At 49.0% G+C, this 23,457-nt stretch overlaps 1 protein-coding gene and 1 pseudogene across 3 annotated transcripts; both read left to right on the top strand.

The window, feature by feature from the left end:
• The first annotated feature begins 667 nt into the window (after positions 1-667).
• On the top strand, positions 668-22,579 carry LOC100384193 (Pentatricopeptide repeat-containing protein pseudogene; annotated as a pseudogene). The gene is made up of 8 exons (NR_151698.1): positions 668-2,870; positions 3,345-3,550; positions 18,524-19,363; positions 19,632-20,250; positions 20,410-20,817; positions 20,935-21,021; positions 21,105-21,238; positions 22,184-22,579. The product of NR_151698.1 is annotated as a Pentatricopeptide repeat-containing protein pseudogene (transcript).
• Positions 4,048-7,236, top strand: LOC118472150 (uncharacterized). Of its 2 annotated transcripts, XM_035959864.1 has the most exons (3): positions 4,048-6,218; positions 6,300-6,418; positions 6,529-7,236. In XM_035959864.1, exons 1-3 carry the CDS (start codon positions 5,402-5,404, stop codon positions 6,598-6,600), a joined length of 1,008 nt encoding a protein of 335 aa, XP_035815757.1. In that variant the 5' UTR covers positions 4,048-5,401; the 3' UTR covers positions 6,601-7,236. The 2 variants fall into 2 exon arrangements, with proteins under 2 accessions (XP_035815757.1, XP_035815756.1); XM_035959863.1 differs by having other exon boundaries at positions 4,270-6,418.
• Positions 22,580-23,457: the final 878 nt, after the last annotated feature.

Below are 23,457 nucleotides of genomic sequence, written 5' to 3'. Positions count from 1 at the left end.
CCTCGAGCGGGAGACATAATCACGACTCGTCTGAGGCCAAGCCCGGGCGGGACAGGCAGTCACAACTCATCCATGGCCAAGCCCGGGCAGTAGACGCAGTCACGACTCATTCGAGGCCAAGCCTGGATAGCAGACGCAATCACGACTCGCCTAAGCCCACTTTGGCAGAACTGTCTGCACCTGGCCTCCTCCACCTCTTCCCGCCTCTTGCTCTAACTGCGCCACGTTCCACATGTCGCGGCCTCCATCCACCTAACGCCCTCTAATCTGCCTCCCGATGCAATTCGCGGTCCCACACACCCGACGCCCCGCCCCCCGAGCCTGCCTCCCAATGTCACCTCCCTCGCATATGTCGACCCGACGCGTGAAGTTTGGTTGATAACATCACTAAACAATGATCTATACATACAAAAGTGTCACCCTACTTGTTGATTACCTTATTAAACAATGACATATGGCTGCATAAGTATTACCCGCTGCAACGCACAGACATATAACTAGTAGTAGATAGAAGTAGATAGAGAAGTGCACAACACAATTAGCAGAAACCAAGACCATAATGGGCCAGCCCAAGAGCTTGTACTCCGCTCACACGGGCCGCTCACATTCTATGGAGTGTCACTGACTTGGTGAGCCCACCAAGGCGTCTGGCGCGCCGAGAGCTCCAGACGCCAAAGCACCACTCTCCCGCCGTCCCCCTCACTCTCCGCCGCCGGCGAGGTGTGATGCCACGAAGGTCGGCGGAGGCGCCGGCCATTTGATGCGCCCACGGCCGCCTCCTCACGGTGCGCTGTCCAAGCACCACCTCCTCCGCATCCGCCGCTGCCTTCCACCCGTTTGGTTTAATGCTGCCCTCGCCCAGGACCCGTCCCTGCCACCCGCTGCCTCCTCCTCCCCCGCGTTTCTCTCATCCCTCATACGCTACTGCACGACCAAGCGCGCCCGCCGCCCCGGTGAGCAGGCGCACGCGCGCGCCGTCGCGCTCGGGCTCGGCGCGCACCCCTCGGTGCTCCCCGGGCTCGCCTCCTTCTACATCGCGCTCGGCGACCTCCCCGCCGCGCAAGCCTCCGTCGAGCGGGCGGCGGGAAAGGCGCGGGCGTTCCCGTGGAACCTGCTCATTTGGGGGTATGCCGACCGTGGGCTATGGGACGACGTCATCCTCGCGTATCAGAAGATGCTGGCGCTGGGCGTGGCCGCCGACAGGTTCACGTACCCGTCGGTTCTGCGCACATGCGGCGAGCTCCGAGATTCCGCCATTGGTCGGGGGATTGAGAAGCGCATTCTGACGTGGAGGTATGGTCTGGACATGTATGTCTGGAACGCTCTGGTGGGAATGTACGCCAAGTGCGGGGAGATGAAGGACGCGCGCAGGGTGTTTGATGGAATGCCTGCGCGGGATGTTGTCAGCTGGAACTCCATGGTGTCTGGGTACGTGTCGGCGGGTATGTGGGGCGAGGCGTTTGACCTGCTGCAGTTGGTTCCTGGGGCGAACATTGTCGCCTGGAACGCGGTTGTGGCAGGAAATTTTAAGGCGGGGAACTACGGTGAGGTGATGAGGTTGGTGTCGCAGATGAGGACATGCGGTGGTCCGGGGCTGGATTTTGTGACTGTTGTGATTGGCTTGAGGGCTTGCGCTAGGGGTGGGTATCTGAGGATTGGCAAGGAATTGCATGCTGCCTCTGTTCGTCTATGCTTTGATAGGCTTGAGCGCGTGGAGAGTTCATTGATCACCATGTACTCCAGATGCCAGATGATGAGATCTGCATACCTCCTGTTCAGAACATGCTCAACTCAGAGCATAGTAACATGGAATTCATTGCTAGCAGGATTTGGATTCATGGACCAGGTTGAGGAGGCTATTTTCGTTTTCAGAGAGATGATTTATTCCTCTGTCTTTCCAAATGATGTCACTGTGTTAACTATGCTTTCACTTAGTGCACGTTTTGGACACCTCTGTCATGGAAGGGAGATGCACTGCTACATTTTCAAGCATGGACTTGGGGCCTCTAACATATTGCAGAACTCACTTGTCGATATGTACTCAAAGTCTGGACAGATGGCAACTGCCAATAGAGTGTTTGACCAGATGCAATGTCAGGACAGGCATGCCTATACTTCATTGATTTTGGGCTATGGAATGCAAAGAGAAGGGCATCTATCACTGAAGCTCTTTGATGAAATGATTGTAAACAATATCAAGGTGGACCATGTAACTATGGTTGCTGTTCTTTCAGCTTGCAGCCACTCTGGGCTGGTAGCTCAAGGGCAACTACGATTTGCTCAGATGTATGATGTGTTTTGCATTGCACCGAGGGTGGAGCATTTTTCTTGCATGGTTGATTTGTACTGCCGTGAGGGTTTGCTGAGTATGGCTGAGGAGATAGTTAACAAGATGCCATTCCAGCCAACTGCCGCGATGTTGGCAACTCTAATCGAGGCTTGCCGGATCCATGGCAAAACAGAAATTGGGGATCGGGCTGCAAAGAGGCTGTTGGCAATGAGGACAAATAACCCGGGTCACTACAAATTGATTGCGAACATGTATATATCAGCAAAACGCTGGCCAGAACTAGCTAAAGTTAGGTCATTAATGAGCGTCATGGAACTAAATATGATTCCAACTCATTCCTTACTGGAGTCAGAATATGAGATATGTCCAATTGAAAAAGATTATTGCTTAAACCGATGTCTGCATGGAGGCTTGTCTGACGACATGACAGATACTGATTTCTCTAGTAGTGAGGAAGTGAAATGGAATGAAGCTTTCGGTGGGTAACAGTAAAGCTGGAATCCAATAGGCTGTTTTGGGATCATGGCTTTCATTTAAGGAAAATATGTTAACAACTTGTATTCTTTGCATCATGGAAGAGGTAATATGTTTTTTTTACTGTTATGCTACTTGCTGGTACTTTGTCTACATGCTTAGAAATTAGAGATATTTGTTTACACGTGCTCGCTTTTGAGGTTTGATCTACTATAACTGGATGTACTTCTATACAGCAAATTTGATATGCTGTATAATTTCCTAGATAGAAGTTGTCTGAGGTTTTGAGCTACAATTTTCTGAATGGACGCTTTGGATTTTTTTCCAGATTCTTTTACATATGTTATTTATTTGATTCTGTAGTGTTTTGTCTCACTTAGGAAGATGTTAAAGAAGAGTAGAGGTCCTTTTACCTCTTTGTGCTAAGGAGTAGAGGCATTGGAACCATTGTGCCCTTTCTTTTCTCGTAACTCGAAAGGGACTCAATCTTAGCAATCTATCTTTCAAGTTCTTACTAACTTGAGGATAATATTGGTGTCTGATGCACCGATTTATCTTTGTTTGATTGTTCTTTTAACAGAGGAGTTTTTAAAAAAGGATTAACTGAGGACCTTGCATCGCACTTCCAGTCAGTGTTTTTAAGGCGTCGCTTAGGCGGCCAGACGCTTGAAGAATTATGCTCGCCTAGGCGTCCAGGTGGCAGTCCAACGCCTCGCCTCGCCTTACCGCCTTAAGAACACTGCTTCCAGTATTGCCTTCAAGCACGATCACAAACAATTTGGCATGGTAATACATAAAAATTGCATACTATTATCGACACTGTTCTTTTACTATTTCTGCACTCATGTGATTCATCATGTCATTGTAATTTCAGAACCAGTCTAGCACCCACTGTTTAAAAGGCGTCGCCTAGGCGTCGCCTAGGCGTCCAGGCTACGAGTGGAGCTAGGCGTCGGCGCCGCCCAGGTAAAAATGCGTATGGCGTCCGCCTTGGCGAGGTAGGCGTCCGCCTTAGCGTAGTAGGCGTCCGAGCGACGCCTTAGCCTCCCTGGGCGACGCCTTAGCATCTAGGGTTTGTATTGGGCTAGGGTTTGTATTGGGCTAGGGTTTGTACTGGGCCTCGCGTTTTGGGCTTTCTGTGCGCGCGCGGCTCTCCCTGGGCGCCGCAAATTTGGCTCCCTCTTCCCTGCGCGCGACAAACTCTTCCCTGCGCGCGGCAAATCTGTCTGCTCCCTCTCCCTGCACGTGCTCTCTCTCGCGCGCTCTCTGCTCCCTACACGCGGGCGCGGCTACTCCCTACGCGCGGGCGCGCGGCTGCTGCTCTCTCTGCTCTGGGCGCGGCTGCTGCTCTGCTCTGGGCGCGGCTGGCTGCTCTGCTCTGGGCGCGGTCTCTGGGCGCGCTGCTGCTGCTGTTGCTCTGCTCTCTGGGCGCGCTGCTGCTGCTCTCTGCTCTAGGGTCTGGGCGCGCTGCTGCTGCTCATCCCCTGGTTTGTAGACCGTGCAGCGAGCCAGCGAATAGTTTCTGTCAAGTGTCAAGACTCAAGACTGCAGCGAGTAGCGACCAGCGACAACCGACAACCTAATGTCTTCTCGAAATGAAGCTCCATCTTCTGTGGCTGGTGAGTACGACCCGAAGAGCGATCCTACCCGGAAGCCACGGAAGTCTACTGATCCAGGGTGGAAGTATGGATTTTGGCTGGATCTTCAAAATAAAGATAAGGTGGAATGCACCCTATGTGGTCAGGTTGTTAGTGGAGGAATAAAGAGGTTAAAGCAACATTTGGCAGGGGCATATGGAGATGCAAAGTTATGTCCCAAGGCTAGCAGTGCATTAAGGAAGGAGATGACAAGTTATTTGGAGGCAAACAAGAGAAAAAGACCAATGTTTCTAGATGAAGATGAAGAAGATGATGAAGTGGTGGAGGTGGCAGCAGCAGATGGGGCGAATGATACATCTGCTGTGGAGTCTCAAGCATCCAAGGTGCAGCCCAGTTCTGGTACAGCAGCCAAAAAAGACAATCAACCTTGCAATTTAAGGCAAATAGTAAAGCACAGCCAAAGACAGCCAAGTCCGTAGTTGAGATGTTGCGGAGAACACCAGAGGAGGTGGTGGATGAGAGACTTTCAGGCTCTTATCAGCCCACAATCTTGGCTAGTGCAAAAAGCAAGGAGGACAAACACTATGTGGACATGCAGTGGACTTTGTTCTTCTATGAGTGGTGTACCTTTCAATGCCGCGGCAGCTAGGCAGTTTCAGATTGCAATTGAGGCCACAACACAGTTTGGTTCAGGGTATAAGCCTCCAACACCTTACCAACTAGGCGAGCCATTGCTACAAGAGGCTGTGAAGTCAACAACTACAATGAGGGAGGAACATGAGCGTGCATGGAAACACTATGGTTGCACACTCATGTCTGATGGATGGTCTGATAGGAGGGGACGCCATCTCATTAACTTCTTAGTGAACAGCCCAGAGGGCACTTACTTTTTAGAGTCCGTTGATGCATCTAGTGAAGTACATGATGCATACATGCTTGCTGATTTGCTTGAGAAAAAGTTGATGAGATTGGGAGAGACAAGGTTGTACAAGTTGTTACTGATAATGGTGCCAATTACAAAGCTGCAGGCAAGCTTCTAATGGATAGGATTCCTACATTATTTTGGAGTCCATGTGCTGCACATTGCTTGGACCTAATGTTGGAGGACATAGGAAACTTGAAGGAATTCAAGAAACCAATTGCACGTGCAAGGCGTGTGACAACTTTCATATACCGACATGGGAGAATTCTTGCTGCCATGAGAGAGAAAACTGGTGGGGCTGATCTTGTGAGGCCTGCCGCCACTCGTTTTGCTACTTCCTTTCTCACATTGAAGAGCTTGTACAAGCACAAGGATGCTTTGAAGGCTTTATTTGCAAGCACAGCTTGGACTGATAACAGATTGTCAAAGACAAGTGCTGGATTGGATGTGTATAACATTGTCTTCTCCACACAGTTTTGGAATTCAGTAGAAGATTGCCTTAGAGCTTCAGGGCCACTACTTATTGTACTTAGGGTGGTAGATGGAGATGAGAGGCCAGCTATGCCAGAGGTCCAAGCATTGATGAAATGTGCAAAGGAAAAGATCAATCAAAGCTTTGCTGTCCAAAGCAAGAAGACTTTACTCAAGAAAATCATAACTATAATTGAACGGCGTTGGGAGAAACAGATGGATCACCCATTGTATGGGGCTGCAATGTATTTGAACCCAGGAAAGCTGCATCCTCTCATAAGAAATGATGATGATGCTACTGTTGGTCAGCTAAGAGGTTGCTTTCTTGATGTGCTTGCAAGAATGGTAGATGATGAGGAAACTAGAGACAAGATCAATTCTCAAGCAATGGATTACGAGTTTCTTAGAGGAGCAGCTTTTTCAAATAAGATGGCCAAAGATAACCTACAAACTATGACCCCACGTAAGTGTTTGTGGCTGTTACTAGTTTACTACTTACTAGTTGTTGCTAGTAGCTTGCTAAATTGTTGTGATGTTATTGCAGTTGAGTGGTGGCGTTCGTATGGTGGTCGTGCTATTGAGTTACAGAGATTTGCTAGACGTTTGGTGAGTCTTTGTGCGTCTTCATCAGGTTGTGAACGCAATTGGAGTACCTTTGAATTTGTAAGTTATTATGTGTGCCTCCTCAAGTCCTCATCCACATACTTGGCTACTTTTGTATCCAATATTTCAGGATTAAATAACCAAGTGTTTTCTCTTTTCTTATTTTGTAGATCCATACAAAGAAAAGAAATCGATTGTTGCATAAGAGGTTGAATTCTATTGTCTTCATTTCCTACAACTGAAAGATGAAGGCTAGGTTCCAAAAACTACGCCAGAAGAAGGGGAAAAACTTTGATCCATTGGTTCATGAGGACTTCAACTGGGACAATGAGTGGGCTGATTCTTTGCATGTAGTCCCTGAAGGTGGGCGTGGGTGTGAGTGTGACCTTACATGGGACCTTGTGGATAATGCCATTGGAGCATCACAAGCACTTCGTGGCCGAAACTTACCAAGAAGGGCCCATAATGTGTATTCAAGAAGAAATTCTGTTGCTGCACAAAATATGTCAGAGGCTGAAGAGGAAGATGAAGATGATGTTCCACATGATGATGCAGAAATCACAGATTGTGAAGATGAATCTAATGGTGGCAATGATGGTGAAGAAGGGGAGGCACCCAATATCCCAGGAGAGTTTGATGATGATTTTTGAGCGACGGGAGAGTAGCTATTGCTAGATTGCATTAGCATATTTGCTGCATTACTAACTGCAGCTAGTTACTATTAATTATGCCATTACAAACTATCTATGTGGCTATTTCAGATTTGGTATTGTGCTGTTTTAAATTTTGTGACTTGCTATTGTTCCTTTAGAAACTACTTTGTGGCTATTTCAGATCCACTATTGTGCTATTGTGAATTTGTGATGATTTCTAGTTTATGAGCTGTAACATCTGTTTGGTACTTTAGTTGCTTGGTATTTTGTTATAGGCTAACAGCTGTTTGTAACAGCTACTAAGGCGTCGCCTAGGCGCCCGCCTAAGTCGCCTAGGCGGTCAGGCGGTGGCTGGGCGCCTAGTTCCGCCTAGCCGCCTTTTAAACCATGCTAGCACCTCTGTTGCCTCAGGAGCAGCTGGCCAACCTCTGAATTGCATGAATGAAGACAGCTCTGGTAAATCTGTTCAATCATTTATGGAAGTTGAGAATCTTTTTACTGGAGCATGAGAAAACTCCAAACATTTGTTATTCACTAGGTTAGTGCCCGTGCGTTGCAACGGGAACATATAATATCATGATAACTTATATATAAATGTGTTATATTATTATGAGAAAAGATTTTGTAATCCATTGGTGATCCTGGCTATACATATAAATTTTGTTATTTTAATCTACTTGTTTCACCACTACATTGCAACCATAAATATTATGCAGACCTATATATATGATAGTTAGGTGTCTGTGCGTTGCGACGACTCACAAATTATTAATAAAACGCGAGTGCACAACAATTACATGAAAACGAACAATATATCGACAACCGTACACTAATCTATTCCTTTGTAGAGATATTGATAACTTGGTTGATGAATTGTCCTCATAACCTAATAGATCAATCACAAAGTTTCTTCGAAGAATCTTTGCATCCTACATACAAAGACATAAGAGAATAGAACGTCAAATCAAATTTGTATTATGTAACTGGAATATATGTTTGAACATGAAACAAACGTACTCCACTCACCCTAACAAATTCCATTCGCCTACCATTTCCCCACATGACCATAGCTTGTAGAACGGGGTAGCTGGTATTAACCCTATAGAATAATGTTTGGCCAACTATGTTATATACAATGGTTATCATAGAAAAAATCTATATTGTTGAGAAGGTACGTGGTACGGAGAAAATACCCTTTTAAGTAAATTGGAACACCACCATTCAGAACGTTTCTTGCTGTAGGTAATCTTTTATTTCTTTGAGGCCATGATAATCGCTTCCACGAACCTCTTGTATGGCATATGCTTACACCAATCTTGAGTGGGTGTAAAGTCGATAAAAGTTATGTGCTTTTTACCATGATCAATTACGAAAAGGGCGTAGCACTCGTTGAATTTCCATGGCATAAGAACCTGCAAAACATCAATCATTAGGATTATAAAGAAGTGTCTTTTTATAAATACATTCGAAATGAACACATACTTACATATTTACAACCAGTGATATAATAGTTCATTGATGACCAACAGTTGAGTGTTTTGGCTAGCTCTTCTGTTGTAGGGTCCTCGTGGTACTTTGAAAGTTTGTCAAAACTAACCATTCTCTGGATAAATATATATACATGACCACATGAGGATTAGAGGTAGATACTATATATTGCTACATTATTGATTGGAAACAAACTTACCCAGAAGCGCATATCCATATAATGCTTTATATCCTTTATCTTTTCACCTTTTGACATAGTGAATCTTTATTGGCAAGCAGTCAAACATCCATGTCAAAACATTTTAGAGTCATATCTAGAGTTATCCTTAATATATTTTGCAAGTCTTTGACAGATATGTCTATCTTAAAAGGGTTGAAACTTCGCACCCATGTCATCCTGTGATGTAGCATGACGAAAGTCTATATCAAGACTATACGTAGTTGGTATACATAAAATAGATAAAACAATGAGCACTTACTGTAATGTCATATCGTCTTGGATTGCCATGATGTAATCGCATAGAACATCTATTAAATTGGCTTTGGTCATGAGCATATCCTTTGTGGAAAGACCACTCATTAAAAAGTCGTTGGTGCACTCATCTGTCGATACCTTTATAGGAGTTCCTTTATCCCAATCATGAACAAACCACCTTTCTAAGTCTGCTTGAGTAATGGGACCATCATCATCTTTCATCAATACTTCGCTATCATCAGGTGCACGGAGTAGTTTTCTCTTCTTAGGATTTGTAGGACTTCTAATATCTAAACATCAGAGGGGCTTCCCGTGTCAACTTCTTTTTCATATTTGTATATAACAGACACCCCTTTCTCTTGTTCATGTCTGAAGATAGTAATATAGCAGCCAATTTTTTCTAAAATGTGTCATGTCATCCTGCAAATTAGCAAAAAAATATTTATAGCATCATATGTAACATTGACTGTAGATGTGCACATATGTCATGGTAGTAATAATATACTTGGGTAAAATGTCTTACAGTTCATCTCCTGTCCAGTATTCGATATAGTTCAATAGAAAGAGGCCACACGAGGAGCTACATTACATTGTTAATAAAAATGTCAAGATTAATATCAATGAAAAAATTGGTTAAGAAGAATTTATGGTGTACCCATCTGTCTGCTTTGTATATCTTATTTCTATTTCTCTCAGCGGCCAAAAAGCAACCTTTAGGTCTGGCCCCTGTGATCTTCCACCATGAGCAGTCTAAAGGTAGGTTCGGCATAAAGCGCAACTTACCATTTAATTAACTATAATTGAGCTTGGTCATCTTGATATATCCCTGGCTAATGATTGCATCCTATTACAGACTTAAATCGTTTGGGATATATCACAAAAAGATGATCTATTTCTTTTTCTTTTAAAAGTTGGAGGACGGACGATGGCTAAACCTCGATTGCTAATTAGCATTTGCCAATTAACGGGAGACAATAACATGATTGATCAGTGCATATAATAGCAACTAAACGTAAGCAGATAGCAGACAACTTTCATTTGACTCTCTCATTAACATAAGAAAACTTCGTTTGACTCAGATGGATCTTAGCTTAATTTTGCACACAGTACGTGTCGTTTGGAGGAGGAGCAGCTAGCTAAAAAGCATGTTGAAAGATCTGCCAGGCTACCACCCCGCGAGATTGCACACACAACAGTAAAGTAAAGATGCACATATTTAAAAACTGGATTAGGGACACGAGACGATCATGAAAATTTGGGACTGCATGACCCTTGGTGTATATATATAGCTACTCCTAATTAGATACATACAAAGGAGGGGTCAGGCGATGGAGGAGAGTGTCGCCGCGTCTTGCTTGCCTGGCGTGATGTTCTTCAAAAGACCCCGCACCTTCATGCACCCTTATCAGTAGTACCACTGATCGCCTTGACCTTGACTACTGTGGACGAGGACCTCGACTGGAACACTAACCTTGTCGACCTTCCTTTGTATTGATCATTCAGTTCATCCTGCATCTTGGCAATTAGTACTGCTCGATCCAAAGTGGTGGGCATCTGAGATTCCACCGCCCCTTGCAAACCATACTCTAGACCCCTGATAAACTGAGTGACAAAGAGCACCTCACCCAACTTCGGGGTTATGCAGCGATACCATGTACTGTGCTTCCTCGAACGCCCGCACAAACTCGTCCAACGACCCCGTCTGCCTGAGACCCATCAATCTCCTCATCGCCTTTGGATACTCGTCTGCGCCAAACTTGTTCAACACAGCCTGAGCAAAATGGTTCCACTCGTCCGTTCTCTGTTTCAGTTTATGCACGTGAAACCAGTAAGCAACAAACCCTTCCAAGTGCAGAGACGCCACTTGTACCCACATAGCTTCAGAAACCTTGAAAATATGGAAGTAATCCAAACACTTGTCCAACCAAACTCTCGGATCGACATCATCAAACTTTGGGAATGACATCCCAGGCAGTGGATTGAGCTGAACACCCTTCTGAGGACCCTTCCATACCTGAACAGGGGGTGAAGACCCAGATGACGGACTGGTGGATCCGCTCCTCCTGGACTTCTTCGTCTCCGCCGCCATGGATTCCAGCTGTAGCCGTGCCAGCAACCGCCCAGATTCCTCCACCTGACGCGACAGAACAGAACGCTCCTTCACCGCCTGCTTGGCCGCCTGCGCCGCCACCTCCGACTGCTCCACCAACTGGCGCTGGACCTTGTCGAACTTTCCCAGGCGTTGATTCATGTTCTCCAACGAATCCAACGCCCGCTCCCAATTCTCAGCGACCTTCACCCTCTCCGCTGCCATCGAATCCAACACGAAACGAGTCTGGACGGAAGGCTTGGCCATAGGCGCCGTTGTGACGGCTCCGTCGATCAAGGGAGTGGGAGGTGGTTGATGTGGACTTGCGGAGTAGCGACAGCTAGTTGCTCGCAATAGTTGGACGATCCGGATGCACGCTGGCGTGGGCAGCAGATACGGACGATCCAGATTGACTGGAGGCAGTTATAGTAGTATAGATATACAAAATGTGTCTTATATTGTTATAAAAAATATTTCATAATCCATTTGTAATCCTAGCCATACATAAATTTTGTTATTTTAATTTACCTGTTTCACTACTCCATTGCAACCATCAGTATCATGCAGACTTCGATATATGCCACGATTTGCATGGTCTCATCATTGAAGAGCACGTGTCACACCTGCCGGTAGAAGTTCCCTCGTACATTGTCAGTCATCAGGTACGCACCACCATACACGCTTGCTTAAACAAAAAAGCAAGTGTATGTGTTTGCGAAGAGAATTAAAGGCAGGCCGGCACAAAAGCTACCCCAACGATGGCGAGTGGTCATTGTTGTCGGTCCTCCTCTGCGTCACCTCTGGTGCCAAGATGACTGTTAGAATACCCGCTTAGGGTTTGGGGTCTTCCCCGTGTAATGACCATCTCACCCCTCTGTAATGGGCCTGGCCCAGTTTACTCAGCCTATTAATATATCACCCAACCCCTGTTAGGGTTAGGGTTCACATTCTAACTTGGTACCAGAGCCACACTGTTTTTTTTTCCTCCAAGCCGCCGACTGACTCCCACACCAGCCGCCACCCCTCTTCCCTCCCTTCCAGCCAGCCGCCGGTCGCCACTCCCCTCTCCGGCGACCCCGCCCTGGCCCGCGCCCGCCCTGTGCTGGCCCCGACCCTGCTGCAGATCCCGCCGCGCGCCCTCTCTGCTGGCCTCGCTTGCCCCTGCGTCCAGGTGCCGCCGGAGCGAGCTCGCGCCAGCACCCCAGCCGTCGCTTGGTGAAGTCGCGCCTGGGCCGCGCCGTCCCCGCCAGGTCGCTGGCCCCTTCTGCCGCGCCCGGTCCCCTCCCTGCAGCAGCGCTGCCCTGCTCGTCGTCTTCACGCAGGCGTGCCCGCTCAGGCGCGGCTCCCCGGGGCGCTGTTGCACGAGGTCCTCCCGGGCTCCGACGCCAGCCACCCTGCGACGCCCCCAAGCGCCTGGAGGTCGCCCGCTGTCCGGAGGCTGCCAGCTGCCCGCTCGGCCGCAGGTCGCTCCTGCCGGCGCTCCAGCCGCTCGGAGCCTCGGACTCGGCAAACTCCGTCGCTCCAGCCGCCCGTTCCGGCGCTCCGCTGTCGCTGCTTCCTGCTTGGCCGCACGTCTCAGCGTTGCCCTGCTCGTCTAGTTGTCTGCTTGTGACTTGTGAGCAGCTCATCCCTCTGCCACACCATTCGCCATTCACTTCACTCTCTCATGGCTTCACCCCCTTTCGCCGGGCTCACCGTGCGTGTCCTCCTCCACGATGGTCAGTTTGTCCAGGGCACCTTCGTGGCCTTCGATCACGCCATGAGCCCTGTCCTCCGTGACTGTGTTGAAATCCATCCCACGGCCGGTCATCACGTGTCCGGGCCCCTTGTCTTCCCTCGTACAATGATCGCCTCCCTGGCAATCGAGCCCCCTTTGTCCCCCTCGCCTCCTAGCAACCACGCCAGCGCTCCTCCTCTAGCTCTTTCCGCGCACCCTGCGGCCTTCCCTCTGTCTCCCTCTCCCGTCGATTGGGTGGTTGACTCCGGGGCCTCCTACCACACTACCCCCACAACTAGTTCGTTATTTCACTCCCAACCACCGCACCCCTCACATCCTTCCTCCATCGTCGTCGGCAACGGTTCCACCCTCCCGGTCACCTCAGTAGGTGCATCAGTTCTTCCTGGACCATTCTGCCTTAACGACGTTCTTGTTGCTCCCGGACTGACTCATCCCCTCCTCTCGGTTCGTCGCTTCACTAGTGACAACCAGTGCTCTATGGAGTTCGACCCCTGGGGTCTCACCATACGCCACCTTCCCACACATGCTGTGCTCGCTCGCTGTGACAGCTCTGGCCCCCTCTATTCTCTTCACTTGCCCTCCACTCCCCACACCAGAGTAGCCTCATCTCCTGCACTTACCACTACCACCACATCACATGCTCTTGTTACTACCACCACCTCCTCCGCCATTTGGCACCGTCGCCTCGGGCACCCTGGACCTGAAGTCATGTCCCAGCTTTCCAGCCACTCAGACATATCCTATACTCGGGGCTCTTCTGAGCGCCTCTGTCATGCTTGTCAGCTCGGCCGTCACTCCCGTCTTCCTTTTTCCACTTCCACGTCTAGGGCTGTTCAGGCCTTTGATCTTGTCCACTGTGATCTCTGGACGTCTCCTGTCCTTAGCCTCTCCGGGTACAAATACTACCTGGTCATTCTGGACGACTACTCCCATTTTCTTTGGACTTTCCCCCTTCGACTGAAGTCTGACATGTTTACCACCCTCACTCACTTCTTCGCCTGGGTATCCACCCAGTTCGAGCGCCCGGTCCGTGCCCTACAGTGCGACAACGGCCGCGAGTTCGACAACCACGCCTCTCGGTCATTCTTCCTCACTCACGGCGTCCAGTTGCGCCTCTCGTGTCCCTACACCTCTGCTCAGAACGGCCGGGCCGAGCGCATGATTCGCACCACCACCAACATGATCCGATGCCTTCTCTTTCAGGCGTCCCTTCCTGCCACCTACTGGGCAGAGGCCCTTCATACCGCCACGCATCTCCTCAACCGTCTTCCCTCGAAGGCGGTGAGCCACCCTACACCTCACTTCGCCCTGTACGGCACAACCCCTTCCTACGACCATCTGCGCGTGTTCGGCTGTGCCTGCTACCCTAACATTTCCGCTACCGCCCCTAACAAGCTTTCTCCTCGCTCCACTCGCTGCCTCTTCCTCGGCTACTCCCCTGACCACAAGGGGTATCGGTGCCTGGACCTCACCTCCCACCGCATCATCATCTCTCGTCACGTCGTCTTCGACGAAGATGTGTTTCCCCTTGCAGGCTCCACCCCACCCACCGATCTTGACTCCCTCCTCGAGTCCGACCCGGTTCCCCCCCCACCCCCGGCGCCCCGTCTTGCGCCGTTACCTGCTCCTCGTGCAGCCACGACGCCACAGCTCGCGCCCATCTCCACGCCACGCGCGGCACCGTCGACCCCGCCTGCGCCACGCGCGGCCACGTCGATCATGCCTGCGTCATGCGCGGCCCCGTCGGTCCTGCCTGCGCCACGCGCGGCCCCGTCGACCACGCCTGCGCCACGCGCGGCCCCGTCGACCACGCCTCGCTTCGCCAACCCCACGCTCGTCTACCACCGCCGCGGCCACGCCACTACCTCCGCGCCCCCCGACTCGGGCCCGTCGACGAGCGCGACCCGCTTCGCCGACCCCGCCGTCGTCTATCACCGCCGCGAGCCGGCCACACCCGCCGCTCTCGACGTTCCGGCGGTCCGCTCCGAGCCGTCCGTATACCACCCGGTCGCCATCCACCGCGACCCCGAACACGTCCACCCGATGGTGACTCGGCGCGCCGCTGGCGTTCTTCGCCCCGTCGACCGGCTGATCCTGGCAGCTGATACGTCCAGCACTCCACCCGACGCTTCCCCGGTGCCCTCCTCCGTTCGCACTGCCCTCGCCGACCCACACTGGCGTCGTGCTATGGAGGAGGAGTACGCGGCCCTCTTGGCCAACCACACCTGGGACCTGGTGCCGTGTCCACCAGGCACCAACGTGGTCACCGGCAAGTGGCTATTTCGCCACAAGCTGACCTCGGATGGCTCCCTCGACCGCTACAAGGCCCGTTGGGTCCTTCGGGGCTTCACACAGCGTCCCGGAGTGGACTACGACGAGACCTTCAGCCCCGTCGTCAAGTTCGCCACTGTTCGCGCCGTCCTCTCCCTCGCCCTCTCCCGCGACTGGGCGATCCATCAGCTCGATGTCAAGAATGCCTTCCTCCATGGCACTCTGACGGAGACTGTCTACTGCAGCCAGCCCACCGGCTTCGTCGACGCTGACCGTCCGGATCTGGTCTGCCGGCTGAACCGGTCCCTGTACGGCCTCAAGCAGGCGCCACGGGCATGGTACAGTCGCTTCGCCTCCTACCTGGCCTCCATCAGCTTTGTTGAGGCCAAGTCGGACACGTCCCTGTTCATCTACCGGCGCGGCGACGACACCGTCTACCTCCTGCTCTACGTCGACGACATTGTGCTCACGGCATCCACCGCCGACCTTCTACGCCGCACGATCGTCGCCCTTCAGCGGGAGTTCGCGATGAAGGACCTGGGGCCCCTACACCACTTCCTCGGCATCACCGCCGAGCGCCGGTCCCAGGGTCTCTTCCTCCACCAGCGCCAGTACGCCATCGATATCCTGGAGCGGGCTGGCATGTCTGACTGCAAGCCCTGCTCCACGCCTGTCGACACTCAGGCGAAGCTCTCTGAGGACGACGGGCCTCCGGTCGCCGACGCGACGTCCTACCGGAGTCTGACCGGCGCGCTCCAGTACCTCACCTTCTCCAGGCCCGACATCGCATACGCCGTCCAGCAGGTGTGCCTGCATATGCACACTCCACGGGAGCCCCATCTCACCGCGCTCAAGCGGATACTGCGCTACCTCCGCGGCTCCCTCGACTACGGCCTCCTTCTCCGACCATCCCCGACGTCGGAGCTCGTGGTCTACACCGACGCTGACTGGGCTGGCTGTCCCGACACGCGCCGGTCCACCTCCGGTTACGCCGTGTTCCTGGGCGCCAACCTCGTCTCTTGGGCCGCCAAGCGTCAGCCCGTCGTCTCTCGCTCCAGCGCTGAGGCCGAGTACCGTGCCGTGGCCAACGGCGTGGCAGAGGCCTCCTGGCTGCGCCAGCTCCTCCACGAGCTCCACAGTCCCCTCCAGCGTGCCACCCTCATCTACTGCGACAACGTCAGCGCGGTCTACCTCTCCACCAACCCCGTGCAGCATCAGCGCACGAAGCATGTGGAGATCGACCTGCACTTCGTCCGCGAGCGTGTCGCTGCCGGTGACGTTCGGGTTCTCAGCGTCTCCACCACACTGCAGTTCGCCGACATCTTCACCAAAGGATTACCGTCGAGTGTATTTTTAGACTTTCGATCCAGTCTCAACATCTGTACAGGATAGAGTTGTGACTGCGGGGGGGTGTTAGAATACCCGCTTAGGGTTTGGGGTCTTCCCCGTGTAATGACCATCTCACCCCTCTGTAATGGGCCTGGCCCAGTTTACTCAGCCTATCAATATATCACCCAACCCCTGTTAGGGTTAGGGTTCACATTCTAACTATGACGCCATAGTCCTTGATATAGTAGTCGTCGAAGGCGCACGACATGGCGAGTACCGATGACTCTTGGTTGGGCTGCCAAACGAAGTGCACCCCGGGCTCATCAGCGAGGTAGTACACCTAGTCGTTGCACCACCAGATGTGCTACTCCTCTACATAAATCTTGTTCGAGGACACTCACACAACGTCAGCAACGACTATCGTCCCAGCGCACAAGAATTCATGGCCGGTCAGTAGTGACTTACGTGGGAGGTTGAGCTTCAGGTGGATGATGAGCTGGACGGTGTGACGGTGCCGTTGTCGGATGCGGTGCCCAGAACAACCCGAGAGTTGCCGGCGTTGGCAACGACCATGAGGTCCCCCTATTTGAAGATGGACAGCGCGGTGCAGCTGCTCTGGACCGCGTCCAAGCGACGACTGCGCCGGAGCTTGCCGAACACAGCGACACATGCGGTCACGTAGTACTGCTTCCAGAGGTCGAACTGGCAGTCGCCAAGCTTCTTTTCGTCGTCGATGAGCGATGCCAACACGAGCGCCTCCTGCCAGTGGTGTTTGTTCAGGGTTTCTAAGTAAGAAACATGGATTCATCTTTGGCGTTGGTTTATAAAAATGACTCACAAGTCAGACCCATGGAAAAATATTACGGATAATAAATGTCACACATATAAAAAAGAATTTAAGTTGAAAACATTATTCAAACAAAAGAAATTGCATGCGAGACTCTTTTTTTAAATACTACTCCCTCCATCCAAAAATATAATTCAGGAATCTCATTGATAATTATCTACTACTACATATTGTGCAAAGGTAGCAGGTGGGCTTTTGGAGAGATGTAGTATATATTTTTACTGTAACAAATATTGACATAAATACACATGTGGTGTAGTGGTAGCTACGAGCACATTTGCTTGAGAGGTCATAGGTTCGAATCCCATTGGAGCCACATTTGTGTTTTTTTAATTTAATTTTAGCTAGGCGTGGGATGCATGTGGGAATGGGATTTGCGGGGAGGGGGAAATGAGAAAGACAGCGGGGAGGGGGTAATGAGAATGACAGAACACAGAATGGCAGCAGTGCGGGAATGGGAATGACAGAACACGGAATGACAGCCTACCCCTTACCGTCTTAATAAGTAGTAGAGATTTATTTGACATTGTTTGAGTAGGCTCTAGGCTGTCAAGTGTAATGCATGTTTACTATCTCAGTAGTTTTTTGGACATGGTCACACAGGGGACTGTTGTTAGCTGCTCTTTCTGCTCTCTAGCTTTAGCCTATCCCACAATCAATGTACTCCCTCCAGTCCTGAAAAAGAAGTCGCTTTAGACAAGGTTTGAGTCAAACATATAAAATTTTGACTACTAATAACCATTTTGTTATTTAGTTTTGAAATCTAATAGTCGTATATATAGATTTAGCTTAAAAAATACTTTTACAAAAGTATAAATATATTAAGAGTTTATTTGTATTTTAACAAAAAAACATTGGTCAAAGCTATATTTTGGAGACTGTGTTGATGTCCTAAACGACTTGTATTTTGAAACCGGAGGGAGTATTTGTTTTTCTTTGTCCTTTTCGTGTATCAATTGATTACTGTGTCTGTATAGTTTCTTGGTATTAAATCTTTATTTCCATTATATTATGCAAAACTGCAGTAGCTCATAACCTATATTAATAAAATAGTGATACTGCTCTGTTAGACCTTCATGGAAAACGATGGGGATGGGATAACTTAGAAAAAACCCACATATGTTTTTTTTTCATGGGAAATCTGTGACGTCAAATATGTTGGGATTTATCTGTCAAAATGTGTAGTAGGAAAAAAACAATGCATTATGTCTCTGGAATTTTCTTGCTGGAAGAGAACCCAACTAACAATGGTGATTGCTTTGCTTCCATTTTCAGAAAACTATCAGGCCATACTTTGCATACCACTACCAGAGGATCAGATACGGTAACAAGGAAGCGTTGTGTTGGGCACACTTATGTGGGCGTCTCAGATTATAAGCTGGTTACTCAGCAGTGTGGAGTGGCAACTGGCAACCATAATCCATAATGACAAAAATGGAAGGCTCCACTTGGCAGTGTCCAAATCATGTCTACGCGTTTGGTCCAGCCAGAGTCAGGAAGCTCACTGGACATGGTGCCGTCAGAGCCAGAGATCGTTCACCTGACTCCATGGCTCCTGAGGTCACTATCAGTCGTGTTGTCCTTCCTGCTGAACAGGCTGCTGAATGTGGAAGCACTCATGGGCTCCATCCCTGTGCTGGCCATGTAGGTTAGCGAGCTCGCAGATGTCATCTTCACTGCCATGCTGTTGCTGCTAAACTATGGCCTCGCATATGGAGCCGCATTCTGGCTCTTCTTAAACACCTGGTCAGATATAAACCATCGCAGCAGCAGCGATGGAGGTGGAGGGTACACGCTCTCCACACCGCCGCCGCCTGCCAGTGCTGGACAGATGGTTCCTCGACACCTGCCCTGTGGCAATCCATCTACCCTTTGGCAAGCTGAAGGACATCGTCGTCCAGTGACCCGAACACGCGCGGTCCAGAAATGTTTCTTCCATTTCTCTGCGGAGAGCACAAAGAGGCTCAAGACGAAGGCAAACACCGGGAACTGCAACGGTCATCATCTCCTCATTGAAGTCCCTGCTCTCTCACCTTGAGCGAGCAGTGTGCCACCGTCTGCATACTTTGTTGAAGGAACTCTATTTTTCTTTTGTGCTGTTATATACCAAGTCAGGTACTGCTATCCTTACTATTTTTGCTAAAAAATGCTGTTATAGCTATGAATTCATGCTTAATACTTATCCTCCTGCTCTCTTTTATGTCCATTTTGTAACACATATATGAATATAGATGCTATGTGAATATGCGATACACATGTCTCTTCTTGCAACTCGAGTCTGACGGTGTCATAAATTTAGATTCTTAAGTTTTAAATTATGATTCTGTTAGTTGTTACAGATGTTAATTTCAAACTCTTGTTCTTAACTAGCTGCTGTTTTCAGCTTGCCCCCCCAAAAGAATTCCTCGGAAGAGAGACGTCATTCACAAACTGCGGCACAAGTTCATCTGTGTTGCGTCTGACCTACCTGATCAAAGACGTTTTGGTGACAATTGTGCAAAACATTTGGGATGATTACTCATGCTCGTTTCGCAGGTGGGAATGCTTAATTGGCGACAAGTTTTATCTATCTAGAGAGATTGCTTTTGTTTTCAGACCGTGATAGATTAGCCAACGCCATCAAAGGAAATAATTGAAGCATGGCTGTGAACCTGGAAATCACACTCTGAAGTCTGAACACAATGTAAACATTCAGAATTAGCACATTGGTCGTGTAGCTCATTGTACATAAGCTTTATTTATGCTCCAGGAGTTGTTACTGTAGTTACAGTGTCCCACCAAATCAAGAAGGATAAAAAATTTAACGTGTGGGAAAACAGAACCGGCCCAGGAGAAGGCCCGTGCGGGTGCACTCTCGCTGCGCCCAACAACACTGACTGGGCCGGCCGTCGATGCACTGCATTCCCCCCCTTCCGTCCGCTGCATCCCTCCGCCGCCACCGCCGCCCAAGCCAGGTGCTGAGGCTTTCGTTGGTCTCTTCGCCGGCGACGAGCACCCACCAGGTACTCCCATCCCTTCTCTTCCCTTCCTTGCATGCTGTGCGAAGTTGAGCACCGAAACCCTAACCTAAAAGCTATTTTTCCTATTTGATAAGCCTCCAAACTTGGAGGTCCTATGCTGGATTGGTTTCGCCCTTGGTTTACTGAGCAAATTCTTCGCAGGGCACGGGCCTCAGGATGCAGTCCTTGGTCCGGAATGTCTGCCGAGCCGGAAGCCGTGGAGCGGCGGCGAGGCTCCTGGAGGCCGCCGCGGTTCATCCGGGGGCGGCGCAGCCGTCCTCGGCCGTCAGACACCTCAGGCATCCTTGCGGGTTCGCTCGTCCGATCGGGGTAGATCAACCCAAGCCTGTGCAGCGCCGGACCATTTTGCGTGATGGCGGCCGCGTTCCGGCTGCCGCCTCCGGATTCGGTCTCTGCGCGAAAGTTCTCGTTGCGACGAGGGGTCTGTCGACGGCGGGAAATGCTGCTGAGGTTGCCTCTGATTCGGACGATTCCACCTCTCCTGCGGTTGAGCACCCCCCGCGCATCAAGTTCAAGAGGCCTGACAAGACCGCTAGACACATTATGAATGTATGTAAGCTGTTACATACTTGCAGGGACCCAGGGACTGTATTGTCACCTCACATCCAGTGACAGTTACAAAATCACCACGGGAACAATCAAGCTGCTTGTTGTTTGACCATGCAGATCCTGAACAAAGAGGCGGTCGAAAAGGTCCGCTCGGAGAGGGCGATTCCTGATGTGCAGCCTGGATGTATCATTCAGATGAGATTGGTAATACCACTTCTTTGTGTTCCTGCTTTAGCGCTGTTCCTATAGGTTTCTGGTACTGATCCTTCCTGTGAGTCGATGAACAGCAAGTTCCTGAGAACAAACGGCGCGAGTCGACACTGAAAGGGATTGTCATAGGAAGGCGCAACGCTGGGATCAATACAACCTTCAGATTGCGTAGATTAGTGGCTGGCGTGGGAGTCGAGTCTGTCTTTCCACTGTAAGTCATCCAAACATGTGCTCCTTTACTCTAATTTAATTATATATACTTTTAACATGTGCTGCTTTGTTTTGGAACATATGATGCTGAGCTTGAAGTACTTATATAGATTCTTTAATATCCTTGTGCTGCCAGAATTAACTTCTTCATTGATACCTGATAATTGTTCCACAACGGCACAGCCACTAAACTTCATGTTTCTACTATCTAGTGGGCCTTTCTTCCTGTCCGTCATGATGGAGTTCCTGTTCTCTGTTTGTGCATAACCTCACAATATACTCTGATAACTTAAGGCCAGTTAAACAATAGATGTGGTATGGGTGATTCCTGCAAGAGAAATTTAGTTGGATGTTTGCAAAACTGGGAAAACTGTGCTCAGGTGGTCATGTTTGGTCGTCCTTTTTTGTTGTAATAAATCCATGAATACTAAATTAACCATGCTATGACACATAGCTAATGACCCTGAAGCAAGTTAGTGATGATGTACGGATTGGCCACTTTGCTGAATGATGGACATAACTGCTTGTGCCCTGTTAGCAAGCATCCTAGTATGATTATAGTTTCATAAACACGTTATCCAGTTATGCTCATACATCAGTTCTGAATTTGTAGCATATTCTTTCTTTGCTCTGCATTAGAATTAGTAGTTTATATGTATTTTCTCTCCTTTTCTAACTATCAGGATCATTGTGCTTCGTTCAGCATTCAACTTCTAATATTTAGAGCTAGCGTAACCATGGAAAGATATCGTTACATATGACAATGCACATACGATAATAGATTGACTCGAGATTTCATCAAATTTTATTTTACGGTTCGAAAGGAAACCTGCCGGCTGCTGCTGTCATCTTTCATTGTTCAAGTGGCCACATGCCTTTCTTCTAATTTAGCTATCAACTGTTTGCTCGGGCAATTTTCTTGATGTGATTTCTCCTTTTCGTTCAGTTACTCACCAAACATCAAAGAAATCAAGGTCTTGGACAGGAAGAAAGTCAGGAGAGCTAAGCTGTATTACCTGAGGGACAGGATGAACGCACTTAAAAGATGAGGATTTCAACTTGTTTCTAGGATTTCTTTTTGCCGCGCGGATCAGCATGGTTTCTCAAGATGCAATCACATTGTTTGGTGTTCCATCTTTGAAAAAAATCATAGTTTGGGGTTGTCAGTTGCCATGCTCCGATCTTCTTTCTTTTGATTTGATGCGCTGTAACATTAGTGCGAAAATTCATGTGCTCAGGTCTATTACGTTACTTTCCCAATCTTTTTTTAGTATGTGCGTCTGACATGAACAAGCTGGAACACTTTACTCATCAAAGCGAAACTATTGTATGATGATTCATGCTATCCGGTTTTAGATGTCAAATCATTTAGTCTTTATTCACAGAAACCTCCTGTTCTGAAAAATGTTCTGGGCATCCTGTTCTGAAATTTGTGTATATGCTCTATTGGAACCTGTGTTACAGTACATATTCGCAGTGGCATGCTGATCCGTGATTACTCTATCTAGATGCAGGCAGTTCACATCTAACTATCCCCTTCTGCCACTCTGAAAGGCACGAGTATGATCCCTTGCATTGTTGCATGGCAGTAGCTAGTGGACTTGAGTGTGCTAAATAACCCATTCACAGCGTGGGTTTCATAGTTGGGGGACTCAATAATTATTGAGACCTTTACCCTTTGAACCCTCCAGTCATGCAGTAATTTCAAGACCCTCTCGTGATCATTATGGGATAGTTGTGATCATTATAGGATAGTTGCGGCTTGTTTGCCCACATCTTCGCGTTTGACTGAAAGCGAGATAAAATCAATTCAACAAAATTCAATCAAGAGGTCAGATCTACCTTGAACGATTGCTTTATTTTTTTTTCACGACGAAGTCTGATTCTTACAAAAGAATGATTAACACAGTGTATTTGTTTGGTGACAAATGAATTGGAGAGGATGTGAGGACGCATTGGTTTGATGACAAATGAATTGAAGAGGATGCGAGGGGATCTATGGGCAGGAAATCCTTTACTATTCAATTTCCTTCACATGGACCCCCTTCAATTCCTTTGTCACCAAACCAGTCCAACAGGTATACGATTCTCTGCATTGTGGATTTCTTGTTCATAGGCTTTGGGTACACTTTTTTTATATTCATGAGTCTACATACTTGGGCTCTGAATCAGATTAGTGGTGGGATTTAAGTTGGAAAAAAACTGTGTTCTTTGGAAACT

Source organism: Zea mays, chromosome 6, assembly GCF_902167145.1.
Source record: "Zea mays cultivar B73 chromosome 6, Zm-B73-REFERENCE-NAM-5.0, whole genome shotgun sequence".
Lineage (NCBI taxonomy): Eukaryota > Viridiplantae > Streptophyta > Magnoliopsida > Poales > Poaceae > Zea > Zea mays.
This window is presented reverse-complemented; position numbering and strand designations above follow the sequence as displayed.